Source organism: Phoca vitulina, unplaced genomic scaffold, assembly GCF_004348235.1.
Source record: "Phoca vitulina isolate PV1807 unplaced genomic scaffold, GSC_HSeal_1.0 scaffold2, whole genome shotgun sequence".
Lineage (NCBI taxonomy): Eukaryota > Metazoa > Chordata > Mammalia > Carnivora > Phocidae > Phoca > Phoca vitulina.
Window position 1 is genome coordinate 82388150 of NW_022589705.1, and position 16737 is coordinate 82404886.

At 45.3% G+C, this 16737-nt stretch overlaps 1 protein-coding gene across 1 annotated transcript in view; it reads left to right on the forward strand.

Moving 5' to 3' along the window:
- The window catches only part of RHCE (Rh blood group CcEe antigens), a 36120-nt gene extending 19675 nt beyond the window's left edge, over positions 1-16445 (forward strand). Inside the window, exons 7-10 of the mRNA XM_032391005.1 lie at positions 2073-2206; positions 7992-8071; positions 11169-11242; positions 16204-16445. Coding sequence (XP_032246896.1) covers positions 2073-2206; positions 7992-8071; positions 11169-11242; positions 16204-16230 — 315 coding nt within the window. The 3' untranslated portion in view covers positions 16231-16445. The remainder of the gene's footprint in view (positions 1-2072; positions 2207-7991; positions 8072-11168; positions 11243-16203) is intronic.
- The last annotated feature ends 292 nt before the right edge of the window (positions 16446-16737 follow it).

Sequence of the window (16737 nt, forward strand, 5' to 3'; positions counted from 1 at the left end):
GAGCGACCCACCCAGGTCGTACTGTGTATTTGTTAGGATCTGGGGGAGCAAGTAACAGAACCCATTCATGTTTGCTCAGGCATGGGGGGAATATTGTAAGGCTACTGGAGTGTCACAGAACCCAAGGACAGGGATGCTGCTGGGAACCCAGGATTGGCTGACACCAGGGACAGGAATCTTGTGAGGAACCCAAGAAGTATCCGCTCTTCTTCTTTCTTTGCTTTTCATGAGTATCTGCTTTATTCTCACTCCGTAGACTTCCTTCCCCTTCTCCTTCTCCTGCTCCACGTGGTGGAATGTAGTCTTGCTCTTCAGGAAAGCAGCTGGGTGGAATTTCTCGGCCCCATTCCCAAGTGTTCTGGAGAAGGGACTCATGGGCTTAGTTTGGACAGTGTGCTTATCTTTGGCTGGGAATGTGGGAGACCCGAGCATAACATACGTACACAGCTGCTGCCCATGAGCCATGTGAATGGGGGGGGAGGGGCAGCAGCTGGAAGAGGGATGCTGGGCTAACCCAGGCCATGTCCACTTCTGATTGTTTAGTTCTTCTTCTAAGTGGATGGGCTTTTCTTCCTTCAACATCCAGCAGGTGCTGATAATACCAGCATACCCCATGATAGCCAATTTGTTATAATACACTTCTAAGAGAAATAATTTCAGAGCAGCAACTCTTTGTGGGTTTGAAGCCTTGGTAGAGGAGAAAGGAGTAGACTTTTGGATGGCTCAAGAAGCTGAATTTGGATGAAAAATGGATATTCAGGGAGGCAGTTTCACTCCAGAATAGGGGAAGATGTACCAACAGTCTCGTCTGACCAGCGATGGGGTAGCCTGCTTTTCATCTTTGGAATTGCAATGAATGTCTTTTATCTCCTGTGCTTTGAGGCCCTATGATGAAAGGCCAAAGTGCGCAGGGAAACTGCATAAATTCTCATCAGGCTGGGCGTCCACTCTCTGTGCTTGTTTCCTTGACTCCATCAGTGGGGGAACGATTCAGAGATGATTCACTCATTCATCTCTCCCTTCATTCATTCGGCACATATGTTTTAACATGTGTCCTGCTCTCTGAGCTATAGTGTAGTGAGGGCAATGGACAAATAAACATAGCACAGCACGTCTAAACCAGCCTGAGTTGGATCAGAAAATGCTTCCTGGAGCAGAGGGTGTCTCAGCTGAGTGTTGACAGATGACTAATATTACCCAGGCAAAGTAAAGGGAAATGTATCCCAGACAGAAGGAGCAGTGTGTTCAAAGGCTCAGTGGTGAGAAGAGCAGATGGCCCAGCCAGGAAATAGACGCTGAAGCACTGGGTTCACCTGCGAGTGTGGTGGGACCACAGTCTTGAGAGATGGGAGGTACTCAGGTGTGGCTCCTGGGCAGCTTGAGGAGTCTGGGTTTTTATTCTGAAGACAGTGGGGGATCCCAAGGGGGAAACTCACCTGTCCTATTTGCATTCGTATCCACATTTGTTGGCTCATGGTCCCTTGGGAGGCTAAGTGGTGGAGGGGAAGGGGTGCTGAAGGAGAGTCCGGAGGGGGGGGCGGTCAGATTCTTTTCTTCTCATTAGTCATGTTGTCTTTGGGATAGCAATTACATTTGGGCTAGAGCAGCGGGTCTCAATCACCCTCCGGGGACTTTCTGACCATACATGGAGACATTTTTTTGGTTAACACACGGTGCGAGGGTTGCTCCTGGCATCTCGAGGGTGGAGCCCAGGGATGCTGCTAAACATCCTAGGGCCTTTGCACAACACAGAAGTATCAGCCCAAAGTGTGAGTAGGGCCTGGGCTAGGCCCTTGCTTCTGGAAGGGTGGTCAGGGGGCCAGTAGCATTGACATCACCTGGAACTTTGTGAGAAGTGCAGCATCCCAGGCCCTAGGCCCACTAATCTGACTCTGCAGCTTCACAAGCTCCCCACGTGATGCAAGTACACATTCAGGTCTGAGGAGCCCTTGCGGAGGTGAGCCCCAAAGCCTACCCACTGTGGGTGGCCCTGGATGCCAAGGATCTGTGGAAAGCCTGGATAGGGGATATCAGTCTTTCATGTACATCTGCTTATCTGACGTTCGTTCCAGGAATACTTTAACCACGTGCTGGGGATCCACGACACCTGCGGCGTGCACTACACCTTTGGCTTGCCAGGTCTGCTCGGGGGAATCGCCTACATTCTGCTGATAATCTATGAGGTCACCTGGACCAAGCAGTCCATGTAAGTGACTTGGCTTATCCCCTTCGCACCCCGTCCAACTCAGGAAGAAACATGCCCAAAGCCCTCAGCTGAGGTGCATGCGTTCAGAGCCAGGCACTCCGCAGGCCTTAACAAATATTTGTTGGCAGATTTATTAATACATTCTGCCTAACCTCTACCTCTCCAGGCCATGTCTTCTTTCCAAAAAGGACAGCTTAGATGCTGGGCAAAGGCAGACAGTTGTGAGTCCTGCCCCCCAAATGTAGACAGAGCAGGTCAATTGGGCCCAAGCCAGCTGAGTCCATTGTTTAACCCCTGGTGGTTTAGGTCATGGTGAAGAGTGTGTCATGGAGTCAGACTCATCTTGACCTCTTACTAGCTGGGTGTGCTACCTCGTCTCTCTGAGCCTCATTGCCTGGTGTAAACGCAGATAATGACAGAGCCTCTCCTCATAGGGTAGTTGGAGGCCAGGTGCTTGCGGCCAGACACCTTGTGGTTAAAAGGATTTAATACTTTAATGTAGGAATATGCTAAGCACAGCCCATCCCTGAGGCCCAGAGAGAGAAGGAGCTTGGCCAAGGTCTTGCTGTGAGGCAGGAACGTGGGCCTTGGGACTAGGGTCAGATTCTATGTTCTCCGGACAATGGACGCCAGTGACTGATTTGACATACCTGAGACCTGGCCATCACCTCCCAGAGGTTGTGTGAGTATCTTCTGGGCGTGGCTCACATAAAATGAAAGAGTGACTTGGGCATGATACAGGGATAGATTTTTCCAGATGAACTGATACAGTGATAACAATAATAATAGTACTGGTGACAATCACCACTGCTTATGGACTGCTCTCTAGGTGCGAATAGGCCTGTGCTAAAAGCATCACATGCATAATCTCATTTAATCCTCGCACCCCCACCCGAGATGTATTATTATCATACACTAAGATACGACACATATGGGGAGTTATCTGCCCTGAGTCACTCGGCTGGAATGCAGCTGTACAACTGATGAGCGCCTGAAGTGGGTGATGGGAGCTCATCGCATCTGGAGGCAGCTCAGAGAAACCACGGAGGGCTGGGTCCCTTGTAGCTCGAACAACAGAGATGGCCACAGCCCCACATTGTAGGAATCACATACAGCATGCGAGACAGCCCTCCTTAAACTGCTTGGGGTAAGGGGGAATCCCACCTCCGGGTGGGGAGGAGATGGTCTGCGTGAAGCAAGACACCACAGGGATGGGCTCCAATGATGTGTCTGCCACTGTTTTAACAGTTGTGCAACTCAGCCTCTCTCTGAGCCCCTGAGTCCCTCTCTGTAAAGCTCAGGTGACTGTAGGGGCCAGGCAGGTAAGGTTACAAAAAGAGAGCAGCGAGAGGAGGCTGGGAAATCGTGGGCAATTGCTCTGAATTCAGCACCAGGCAACCATGACGGTGCCGGGACCCAGGCTCAGTGTCCCCAGGTCTAATGACTTTTTAAGAGAAACCAGAAATCCAGAGTTACGCACCTGCGCTCCCAAGCATTGGCAAAAGATTCAGAGTCATTAGAAACATTGTGTGGGCCAAATTCTGTTCCTGGGTGGCCAACCTGTGATTTCTGAACCACCTACCCTTCTAGCTCCTTAATTCTGTGCTTCTGTGGCTCTCCTAGAGCAGTGGTTCTCAACAGCACTAGCATCACCGGGAACTTGCTAGAAATGCAAATCCTACCCTAACCCAGACCTGCACTGTTAGAAATCTAGTGATGGGGCCCCAGCAATCTGTGGGTCAGCCAGCCCTCTCGGGGATTCTCCTGCAAACTAGTTTGAGACTACGAGCCTAGAGCAAACAACAACAAACAAAGAACAACAAAACAAAAAACAAACAAAGGCCAGCCAACCAATGGTGTGCTACTAAAGGACTAACAACCTGCTCTCCAGGAAAACAAAGCCCTGATTGCAGAGGTGCAGATACTCCCATCTGTAACCATGGAGGGGCTATCACTGAACTGCGGGTTGGGAACGGTTGAGAACAGGGGTCGGTCAGCCCGCCCCTGGGAGCAGGCTCTTGCACACCTCTGCGAGTCAGGTCTCACCAGGATGGGACAGTGGAGTACCAAGGAGTTGTCCTCTCTCCTCTGCAGGAACCCGGCAAAGGGAAGGACATAGCGACAGCAATGACCTCTCTTAGGGAGGCCTCTGGTCAGCTGGAAGTCAAGGGCACAGGCTTCAGGGAGGGTTCCATTTACCAGCCGTGTGATCTTAGGCACAGTATACTCAAACTCTCTTCAAGTCTCAGCTTTGATCTGCATGATGGGATAATAAGATCTGCGTCCCAGGGCTGCTGTGAAGATTCAGCATGGAGGGAACACCCTCTTGTCTTCATGATGATTCTTGCTACTGCTGCTTCTACAGGAAAAGCACTTCTGTGTATAGAAAGAGGGACAAAGGACTAGCTGGGAGTCAGAACACTTAATGTGACACGTGGAGCAACTGTTTATTAGCTTCGTGTCATTGGGCAACACGGTTGGCTTTTCATTCATTCCACAGTGTTTGCCGAGCTCCTATTCATGGGAGCAAATGTGAACGGGTCACGTGCTTGCCGCTGGGATGGGGCAGGGTTTCACAAACTGTGGGATTTAAGTGGTGTAGAGACACACTTAACATTGAATCATGCAGGGCAGATGCTGTTTTTCAATTATTCCGTCCTTGGATTGCATCAGGGAGAAAGCCTGCACTCAGGTGCTAAGTGCCTCTGTGCTTCTGACACAAGCTGACGTCAGGTTGGAAGGCCAGCGAGGCAGCCTCCGGCTGAGACACGTGCTCAGGCTGCATCTGGGGGAGATTTTAGCAACACTTTGTTTGCACTGTATCTTTTTACAGTGACCTCCCATTTCTCTACCATTTACACTGGTGACTCAAAGTTTCCTTTTAAATACATTTATTTAAATGTAAAAAAAAAAAAAGTCCATTTAAAGAAAAATATTTAAAAAAATAGTATCCTTGGAATGTCAATATGGCTAAATTTGTGAAGGTAACTCACAGATGCCGAAATTTGGGAAAGATCTGTCTGGCCTTCGTGGGTAGATGGGGTTTGAATCCCAAGAGCCACCCATGCCAAGCCATGTGACATTGGAGACTCTGGTTCACTTTCCTAACCTGGATCTTCCCATTTGTGGAACAGGGATGCTGACAGCTCGCTCAGAGGGCTGCTCCAGCATCATATGAAATCAGATGGTAAACACGGGGAGCAGAGGGCGTGGTGCAGGGGAGCCCACCCTCCGTGGGGACTGTCATTATGGCTAGCTCTGTGTCATCCATTGCTGCTTTCAGATGGCATCAGGAGAGAGTGAACTGGGGGGTTAGCAGTTAGCAGATTTAGATTTAGCTTCTATGCTCCCACTTAATCTTATTTTTAAAAACAAAACGTTTTTGGGCGCCTGGATGGCTCAGTTGGTTAAGCGACTGCCTTCAGCTCAGGTCATGATCCTGGAGTCCCAGGATCAAGTCCCGCATCGGGCTCCCTGCTCAGCAGGGAGTCTGCTTCTCCCTCTGACCCTCCCCCCCTCATGCTCTCTCTCTCTCTATCCCTCTCTCAAATAAATAATAAATAAAATCTTAAAATATAAAAAAATAAAAAATAAAAACAAAACATTTTTGTAGTATAATCTACATCCAGAGAAGGGCAAATATCCTCAGGGCACCACTTGATGAATTTTCTGACACGCCCATGTAATCAGCACCCAGAACTCCTTCTTGTCCCATCCCAGGGCAACCGTGACCCTGACTTCTAACACCATCAGTCAGTTTTGCCTGCCTTTGTCCTTCATGTACGTGGAATCCTACAGGAAGTCTGTGCTCTTGTGTGCCTGGCTTTGACTCTACCTTGTAGTTGTGAGACTCTCCCACATTATTGAGTATCTCTGTAGATTGTTCATTTTCATTGGGGTAGAGTATAGAATTGTGCTGGGGTTTACTTCATAAAGGTGACTTGAGTGATGACATGGAGAGGTCAATGTCATTGAAGGAAAAGTTTAATGTTACAGTTGTCCTGGAAATGAGAGGCTCAACACACCATGTAGGGCCCCACAAAACCTTATTACACCCAGGGACCAGGCAGCAGAGAGAGAGGGGAACTGAGACTATATGCCTTCAGGTTGATGGCAGTGGGGTAGTGGTGGGGAGGGGCGGGAGTCCCCTCTTGGGCAAGAACTGAAAGCATATGTTAGAGTTTGTGGTCAGGGGGTTTATAATATGAATTTTGCACTCCCATGAAAGCTGACTTGCTGGAGAGAGAGTGGTAAACAATTTCGGCCATTAGTTGGGCCCTGTGATAAATGAGTGCCATGTAGACAAATACAGAATCTAAGAAACACAGTTAAAATAAGTGTTCCATTGTGTGAATACAAAACAATTTCTCCATCACTGATGAACATTTGGGTTCTTTCCGGTTTGGAGCTGTTATGAACATTCTAGTATGGCTGCTATGAACATTCTAGCACTTTTTTTTTTTTTTTTTAAGTACATACAAATGCTCTTCTGTTGAGTAAATGCCTAGAAGCAGAGCTGTTGGATCATGGCATTCATATGATCCATTTGAGAGGATATTACCAGTTTTCCACTGTGCCAGTCTAATCACCCATGGCACCCAAGAGTTCCCTTTACCCCATATATTCTCCAACACCCCATATTTTCCTTCTCTTTAAGTTTATCCACTTAAGCATCAAACATCAATTTAATTTTAATTTCCCTGATGACCAATTAAGTGCAGCACTTTTCATTGGCTTTCTGGACATTTGAACATCTCCTCTTTTGAAATATCTGTCCAAGTTCTTTTGCCCATCTTTCTGTTGTATTGTTCTGCCTTTTTCTTATAGATTTGTAGGAATTCTGGATATAGAGTCTTTGTTATATAAATGTATCATAAATATCTTCTCCCATTTTGTGGGTTATCTTTCACCTTCTTAATGGTATCTTTTGATGGACAGAAGTTCTTAATTTTAACACAGTTCAATTCATCACTGTTCCCTTCACGTTTGTGAGTCCTGTTTAAGAAATCTTTGCCTACGGGTGCCTGGGTGGCTCAGTTGGTTAAGCGTCTGCCTTCAGCTCAGGTCATGATCTCAGGGTCCTGGGATTGAGCCCCATGTCAGGCTCCCTGCTCAGCGGGGAGCCTGCTTCTCTCTGTCCTTCACCCCCCCGCCCCGATCATGCTCGCTCTGTCTCTTGATTTCTCTCTCTCTTAAATAAATAAATAAATAAAATCTTTAAAAAAAAGAAAAAAAACGAAATCTTTGCCTACTGCAAGGTCATGTAGATGTCCTCCCAGGCTACTTCATAGTTTAGAGTGAGGTCCTGGGGTCGCCTAGAAGGAGAGAGGACAGGGAAGTATGTTCAACAGGGGTGGGCAGGGGAGATGAGCCTGACAGCCAAGCTCTACTCCACCTTGCCCTGATGGAAATAGAACTTTCATCATTAATTGCCTCATGAGGGAACTTGGGGCTCAGAGAGGTTAAATGACTTGCCCAGGATCATGCAGCTAGTTACAGTCCTTGGACTTGAACCTGGGTTTTCTGCCTCCTGGTCAAGTTCATCATCCATGGTTTCCGAGAATTGAAGGCAGCCAAAGAGGATCTTGGAATCCCCCCTTTCCCTCCTCCATGTCTGTGTGGCTTTGCAGGAACACGGCAGGGGAATGGGTTACCTGGGGAGAGGAATTATTTTTCTGATAGCCCTTCCTGACAGCATCACTGCTGTTGCAAACAGTCCTTCTTGACCCCAATGACCTCTGCAGTCTGATGGTTGAATGTGACTACATCCCGCTTTGTCATCTAGGATCAGCTACCAGGTGTTCATTGGCACTGGGACACTCAGCTTGGCCGTGGCTTCGGGTCTGATAGCTGGTGTTTTGACAGGTAAGTGTGAGACGACCCTCCTTCCCCCATGGCCCAGGGCACAGGTCCTGAGGCCAGAGGGCATCTGGCCCATGGCCACATGTGTCTGTGCCCATCCCCTTCTCCGTGAACCCCCGCAGCTCAAGCTTAATGATGCAAAGGGGCTCAGACCTTGATTAACAACAAAAACAGAATCACATGATTTCAGAATTAGAAGGGCCCTCAGAGGTCACCTGTCAGAGGTGTGGACTCTGAGGGCCAGATAAAGTAAGAGACTTTCTGGAGGTTACAAGTAGCAGTAAGTGGCAACATTACAGTCTCCTGAGCTCAGGGCTGGTGATTTCACCCAATTTTGTACAGCAAGCCCAGGAAACCCTTATGCCAAAAAGTTTACCTTCACCCCTGAGAATACCCATACTATTATTTTGTTCAGCAAGTATTTATTCAATATCTACTCTGAGCCAGGGCACTATTCTTAGGCACTAGGGACACAAGAGTGAACAAAACACGTTCCCTGATCTCATGGAGCTGATATTCTAGTGAAGGGGGAGGGGATAATAAATAAACAGATAAGTAGAGTATTTACTATGTCAGAGATGGTAAGTGCTATGAAGAGAAATAACTCAGGGTAGAGGAACACAGAGTCGGGGTGAGGATAGGGTGCTCTTTTAGAATGGTGGGAAGGGAAGGCCTATCTAATAAGTTGACCTTTAAGCAGAAACCTGAAAGGAAAGAGGGAAGGAGACATGCCATGTGTTTATTTGGCAGAAGAGCATTCCATGAAAAGAGATAGCAAGTGCAAAGGCCCCGAGGCGGGAGCAAAGCATGCTCAGTGTGGCTGATATGGACAGAGTGAAAGGGAGAGTGGCAGGGGTTGAGAACAGAGTGGTAACAGGAGCCAGATCATTCTGAGAGATGGGAAGCCACTGGAAATCTTTAAACAGAGGATTGAAGTATGCTTTTGCTCCTGCAATATGACAGAACAGCAAGACCCTTAGGGAGTTGCTAATCTGCCAGTCTTATTTATATGCTAGGTGAAAGTATGGATTTCTGTCCAGAACTGCTCACCTTTATTCTACAAGCAAACAGCTTTATTGGTTAGACATTCATATACTGTGTCCCTAAGCAGGGAATGAATGCCAAATAAGAGACCAAATAGCATAAGCAGACATAAAGGAATTGTATGGCATTGGGCACATCAGTTTACTCTCTCTGGGCCTTGGGTACCTTCTCTGTAAAATGAAAGGACAGTGGTAACTAATCATTTGGCTTCTTTTCTGCTCCAAAACGTAGAAAGATACTTTTTGGAATTGCCTAGGTGATTTTAGAGAGCGAGACTGACTAGAATTACTCTAATATACTCACTGGCCTCAGCTTTCAGCAGAGTTGAGGTGATTGATTAAGTACCAGATAAGACAAATGCCTCCCTCCGTAAGTTTACATTCTATTCATGGTGACAGTCTAATACTGAGTAGGGTTACCAGATTTAGCAAGTGAAAACCCAAGGTGCCCATTTTTTAAGTTCAGCATTAACTGAGCATCCTGTATTTTATCTGGCAACCCTCCCCCCGGACTGTGACACCATTCACCATTGTCACTAGTATTCACAAAGTGACACTGATTTGCACCATCTTTTAAAGCCCCTGGGAGGGCTTTTTTAATGCTTGCCTGGAGTCAAGAAAGAGAATAGAATATTGTTCCTTTAAGAGTTAAGACCAACGAGTGTTCCTCTTTACATGTGGCTTTGAACGTAAGAACACTGGTAAATAAAAAGAACATGAACAATGGAAGGGGGAAAGAGGCCACCAAGCAGCCAAGATAGCACCAAATTGACCCCCTAAAGCTGAGCATTTTGCTTGCCAAGAGCCCCCCCCCCAAATTTGGGCCTGTCTACACTTACGTAAGAAACAATCCCATCAAGCATGGTTATTGAGTTTCCCAGTTCCGGCAGATCAGAAATGGCAGGTTAGAAATGGGACAGGTTTCTAGAGGTAAGGCACATTGGTAGAAGTGAGAGGTGAAAAAAGACAGCCTAACGGAAGAAAAGAAATTCTTAAAGCTAGACACTAGAACATGAAACTTGGGCTGCTAAGAGAATCCAACAACCCTCAACAGCTACATACTTCCTCTGCATTAGATAGCACATTTCATAAATGGATGTTCCTAGCAACGGTTCCGATTAAAAAAAAAAAAAATCTAAATGTGTTTAATGTTGTCTCATAAGACAAGAAAATATAATATATTTTGGGTGGATTTTTGTCAGTGGTGAGTAAGCCTCAGCTATGTGGAAAGTTCATGTAGGTGTTAGAGATCATTTCTGAATAATTCCAGCTAAATGAGGTGTGCTGGTTACACCCTACATGTCAATATCAGTTAAAGGTGTGCATTACAAAAGGAAAATGTGAATAAGTACACGCCTACTCTTGTTAATCTTACTACTTAATACATTGGGACCAATCACCATTAAAAATACACATTAAAAAAAATACACAGATAAATCTATCAATGGCATTTCCCTGGTTCATATGAAAGGTGAGCAATCCCTTCACGTATCCTGGGAAATTCGGTTCGCTTTGCATAGCTGGAGGAATACACAGGGCCAAGCTCTCTGGGCAGAGGCTGGATGGGTGAAAAGAAGAATAGCGCAAAAGCAAGTTGGTATAAACTACTTTCCTAACTACACAAGTGGAGTCCTAAGCTGAGGTCACAGAGTTTATTGAAGCCAGTGACGCCGGACTGACAGGAGCACCTAATTGGAGTTGCTGTCCATGGTAGCTCTCGTGTTCCAAATAGATCAGCTTTTAAGTAGGAGCACCGTCTGATAGGGCTCTTCTATTCCACCTTGGGAAGCATGTCAGATAGGTGGCTACTGTACACCTCTCAGTATCATCTAAATCCTTTGGAGATAATTGCTCTTGCCAGTTTCTTTTAAAAGATGTCTATAGAATTAATAAAGCTGGTCCAGGAAGGCCAGCGCTTCAATTTGTCTGTCTCCTGGCTGTAGAAGAAAAAGGGATTTTGTTGAGATAACCATAGCTGGCCTATGATATTTTGATTAATTTGGAGATAACAAATGCTGTGCTCTAAAGGTTTAACACATAATTATGAATTTTAACAGGTTTGGTCTTAAACCTCAAAATATGCAAGGGACCTCATGCAGCTAACTATTTTGATGACCAAGCTTTCTGGGAGGTAAGATTTTTAACCTAAGGTCATAGATCTTGAGTGAATGAACTTAGAACGATATCTGTTATATCTGTATGTATGTTGACTTGGTGTTTGTGAGAACAAACTAAAAACAAAATTGTGTGTGTGTGTGTGTGTGCTGGTAAAAGCTGGGGAGGGAAGTGGTAAAGGTTACCATTCCCCTGATGCCTCAAAGTCACTGAGGGTCAGAGATGTGAGAACGGCTGCTGGCCACACTTCCCTTATCTGGGGTCATCAACGTGGGCAAAGGGTTTGACGTAAAGGTGATCGAATCCTGCGGTGCATGAGCCAGCAGGTCCAGTCTCATTTGATAGACACACTGAGCGGAGCCGTGACCATCGGGGTTCTCACAATGAGTGTGCGGCAGAGCTGGATCTAGAACACAACTCTTGATAAGCGGTAGCTAGCGGACACAGGACCACGTGTACTGTTGGAGTCTGGGGTCATTTAGCTAAAGGACAGAGAACTCGAACAACGCGGCTGCTGCTGAGGGTCTCTGTGTTCCGTGTAGTGTTTGTTGTCATGACTAGTCTAGAAAGAGGTTCAGGGCTCATTCCCTGTCACCCCACTACACTCCTCCCTTTGGCCAGCACTCATAGTCCACCATGCAGTCTGATGTGTCACCTTAGGTAAATCCCATGTGATGCTGAGGTTGGCTGGGCAAACATTGCAAAATTATAAATGGGAAGTGGAGGCTGACGGAGGCCAGGCTAATGCCCAGCATCATACCTTTGCGAGCAGCAGAGATAAGACCAGGAACTGTACCTCCCGAGTCCCAAGCCAATCCTTTCTCCACCTGGCATGCCTAGATACTGATCACTAAAGGGACAGAGAACCAGCCTCATTATGGGCCTTGGCATTAGTGTTTGTTTTTATTTTATTTTATTTTTTTTAAAGATTTTATTTATTTATTTGAGACAGAGAGAATGAGAGAGAGAGAGAGCACATGAGATGGGGGAGGGTCAGAGGGAGAAGCAGGCTCCCTGCCGAGCAGGGAGCCCGATGCGGGACTCGATCCAGGGACTCCAGGATCATGACCTGAGCCGAAGGCAGTCGCTTAACCAACTGAGCCACCCAGGCGCCCGGCATTAGTGTTTGTAGAGAGAACCTGCCTCTTCTCCTTTGCCTCCTTCTTTATCTCTTCTCTTAACTCCGCTTCTTCTTCCTTTTCCTTGTCAAAGAGCTTTACGGAGGTATATTTAAATTGTATATTTCAAATATACAATTTGATGCATTTCAACATATTTATATGCCTATGAAACCATCACTACAGTCAAGATAATGAACATATCCATTGCCACCATGTTTCCTTGTGCCTCTTTGAAACTATTCCCTCCCTAGGCCACCCCGTTCCATCCCCAGGCAACCACTGAACTGCCTTCTGTCCAATAGATTGGTTTACATTTTCTATAATTTTATATAAATGAATCATACAGTACATTCTTTTTCTGGCTTCTTTTACTCAGCATAATTATTCTGAGAGTCATCCATGTTGTTGCTTATAAACGGTCTCATCTGGTACCAGCTTCTCCCTACAGCCAGTCTCTCTCAGTCCCTGCCGAGTGTTCTTGCCCCTTTGGTGGTAGCAGGGTAATCTAGTGAAAGGACTCAGGAAGCTGGTTTAATTCATCCATTCATTCCACAAGTATTTATTGAGCAAGCCCTATATGCCAAGCATTCTGCTATTAATGAGGGATGCCACAAATGGGACCAATATCCAGCTCAGTTATTTGAGTTGCAATAAATATTTGCTGAATGAATGAAGGAAATTTGAGGAACACCCCCACCCCCAACGCTGGGCACTGCAGCAGCAGGTGAAGTGAAACCACGGGTACGGACCTGGAATGAGAAGACCTGAATTCCAGTTGCCATTCTGCAAGGTCTCATGGAGGCAAGTTCCTTGACCTCTCTTACTGGTAAAATAAGAATGGTAATCTTTGTTCTACCTCACTGGGTTGTTTTGAAGACCAAACGAGGTAATAATGGCTGTAACTACATTCTGTAAACTGTAAAATGCAAAGCACCACGTGAACAGGAAAGCTTATTACTGGGGGTTTAGCCAACCATGAAGGAATGCATAAGCATAATAGTTATCATTTATCGTAAGACGATGGTTTCCGATTTTGTGCTAGATGCTTTTCAGCATTATCTGACTTTATCCTTACAACAACCCTGCTCAAGAGTAAGCATCCCTGTCTTAAAGATGAAGAATGGGGCGCCTGGATGGCACAGTCAGTGAAGCATCTGACTCTTGGTTTCGGCTCAGGGCATGATCTTGGGGTTGTGAGATCGAGCCACACGTTTGGCTCCGGGCTCAGCACAGAGTCTGCGTAAGACTCTCTCTCTCTCTCTCCCTCTGCCCCTCCCCACCACACTCTTTCTCTTTCTAAAATAAATGAGGAGGAAGAAGAGGAAGAGGAAGAAGAGGAAGAAGAAGGAGAAGGAGAAGAAGAAGAGGAGTAACTTGTCCAAAATGATAAAGCTAGTAAATGGAAAAGGAGGAATTTGAACTGGTATCTATTTGGCTTGAAAGACACAGCTGCTCCTGGAGGATAGTTACTACTCCCCCCACTATTCTGATTTATCCTTTTACAGCTGAGCAGAACATTTATTCAGCAGCAGAACACTGCTTTCATTTGAAAAGCCAAATATCCATTGAAGTGGCAAGAGTTCAAACTTCCAAAGCTGATAAATCCAGGGGTAATTTTTTTTAAACCATCTGAAAAGACATTTTAATCATCATCGAATGTCCTAACGCACTTCAGAGAACCAGACACCTGGGGGTTGGAAAGGACATTCCTTCACTGGTTGCCCAAACCATGTCTGACAGTTCTTGGGATGGGGCATTCACCACTCCCCAAAGGTACCCATGTCATCCTTGGGTGGTTCTATTACTAATTAATCATTCATTCACTAATTAATTCCATTTAATGTATTCCCTAATATATGACAGAACTCTTGTGTGAAGAGCTGGAGAGACAAATCTAAATGTAATGCAGCTCTCGATCTCAAGGAACTGCATCTTCTAATCCTCTGTCTTCCTATAGATTACAATGATCCTACCTCAGATACTGGTTTACAAAAATTCAGTTCCTGACACAATTTTTCATGAATTCCTTCCTTCAATTTTTTATTTCAATTTAATAACCCATGGATTTTATTTCATGCTTTCCAAAGCACAAGGACTCACTGACATCCACTTATTAAAACTAATTCCACAGTTAACCTTTCTGAAGAAAATAGCTTTTTTTGTGAGTCTATCGCAGACAAGGCCCTGTCCTGGGTACTGTGTGGGGGTTCAGAGAAACTAGGACTTTCACCATGTAGAAGGACTGGATCTTTCTATATGCACAGCTCTATCTGTTAAGCACTGAGTGAGTCATCCTGGCAGTAGCTGCTGGACAAATGAGAGAAGGTAGAGCTTGGGGAGGTCAGGAAACATGGAACTTGGAGCTGTGTTGGATTTGGTTAAGTGGCAGGAAGTGAAAGACATTCCAAGCAAGGGGAAGGTTGTGAGCAAGAACTGGAGAAGCAGGAGGCAACCTGGCTCAGATGGTTGGTGAACGGAAAGATGAAAGGTAGGCGAGAGCCACTTGACTCATCCTCCAGGCAATTGGAAGCTCCCAAAAGTTTAAGTGGGGAAATGATAGGATAGTTTTAGAGTTGAGTGGAGCAAGACTGAGCTCGTAGGATGGATTCTGAAATGAGTGCCATATGCTGAAGATCATCCATTGGCTTCTGAACAAGTATTTGCAGTTTATTTTAAAAATGATTTTATTGCCAAGAAACATAAACACCACAGTTTTAGCATATAAATACCTCAGAATCTGTTGAGTCCCTCCTGCGGTGTTAGGCAAAATTCTCAAAACCTAGCCTCATCACACTGGTATTACCCCTGCTTCTGATTTAAGATACACATTGTAGACACACAGTAAGGATCCAACAAACGCTTGTTCAACAAAAATGAGGAGAGCGGGTTTCTAAAGCAAAGTAGGAAGACAGATTAGGAGCCTGCCAACAGACTCCTCCCCTCTTGGAGAGGCCCCTGAAAAGAGCCTTGTTCTGGAAGGCGGATCTGAATTCGAGTCCTAGTTCACCCACTGGCAGTCTAGTAGTGCCTTCAGGCACGTCTCTTTACTTCTCTGGGGCTCAGTTTCTTCATTTGTAAAATGAGACCAAATTCCACATTCCAGAGTCAGACGGATCTGGGTTCTACCACCCCTTGTTCTGTGATCTCTCAGAGCCTCACTGTTCCCATCTCTGTGGAGACAGGAATAGTAATAGCTCACCAGGTCGTTGTAAGGGTTTAAAGGACATAATGTGTGGGAAATGCTAGCACACTGATCCTCAAAAAACACCCCATAAATGTTAGCCACTCTGATTCCCACTTCTACAATTCTGTGGTCCATGTTACCGGACACGCAGTGATTTAGGGCAGGCTATGATGTGGCACCACCCCAGGACTTAGGATATGCTCAGCTTGCAGAAGAGAAGACCCAAAGGAGACCTAAGAACAATCTTCAAACACTTGAAAGATTGTCATGTAGAAAAGGACAAATATTTGTTCCTATGGTTCTCCAAAGAATTTACCTATATCCAGTGGGCGATGCTGTATAAACTGCTAACAACTTGAACTTGTCTGCAAAATTACTACGAAGTAATTCATAGTGCGGTGAATTCACCCATTGGGTGAAGTGCGTCCTCTGTCACTGGGGGCAAACAAAAGCCAGATCACTATTTATCAATGATGCATGTAAGGAGCTGTAAGAAATGAGATCTAAGAGTTCTTCCAATTCAGATTTTGTGAAAGACCCTCTAAGACGTCTGTGATAAGACATTTTCGTCAACATGTCAGTTTCCAGAGTTCAAGCCAGAATCAGTATGTGTCCAAATTTTAAGACCATAAGGGTTCATCTGTAATAAAAGTATTTGTTTTGTTTTCACAGTTTCCTCATTTGGCTATCGGATTTTAAGCAAAAGCATCCAAGAAAAACAAGGCCTGTCTGAAAATGAGACAACTTCCTTTCACTGTTGCCCCCCTTTTTTTGTGGATGACAGACACTCGTTACAGCAAAGTCTCCTTATATACAATGGAACAAGGTCAGAGATGAATTTGGTATTAAAAAATAAGATCAAAAATTTATTTGAATTGGTAATTTCATAATAGTTTAAAATAAATGTTTGGTTTCATTAAAAATGATGCTATCAGTATTTTCTTGGGTGCAGACATGTAATTAAGGTATTGGTTCAATTTTATTGACAATTCCTAGATTCTTTCTCATGCTTAACAAAGTGTGCTATGCTACCCAGTGAACTCTTGTCTACATCAGCAGAGCAGAGAATAAAATAGGGAAAAATTAAGAATTCACTTATATTTAGTCCTATAATGTGGACATTGTGTTTCTACTCAAGCAGTTTCACAAAGTAGTTCTTATAACCTGTGCACATTCTGGATTTAACTATAGGGAAAGACATGGTCA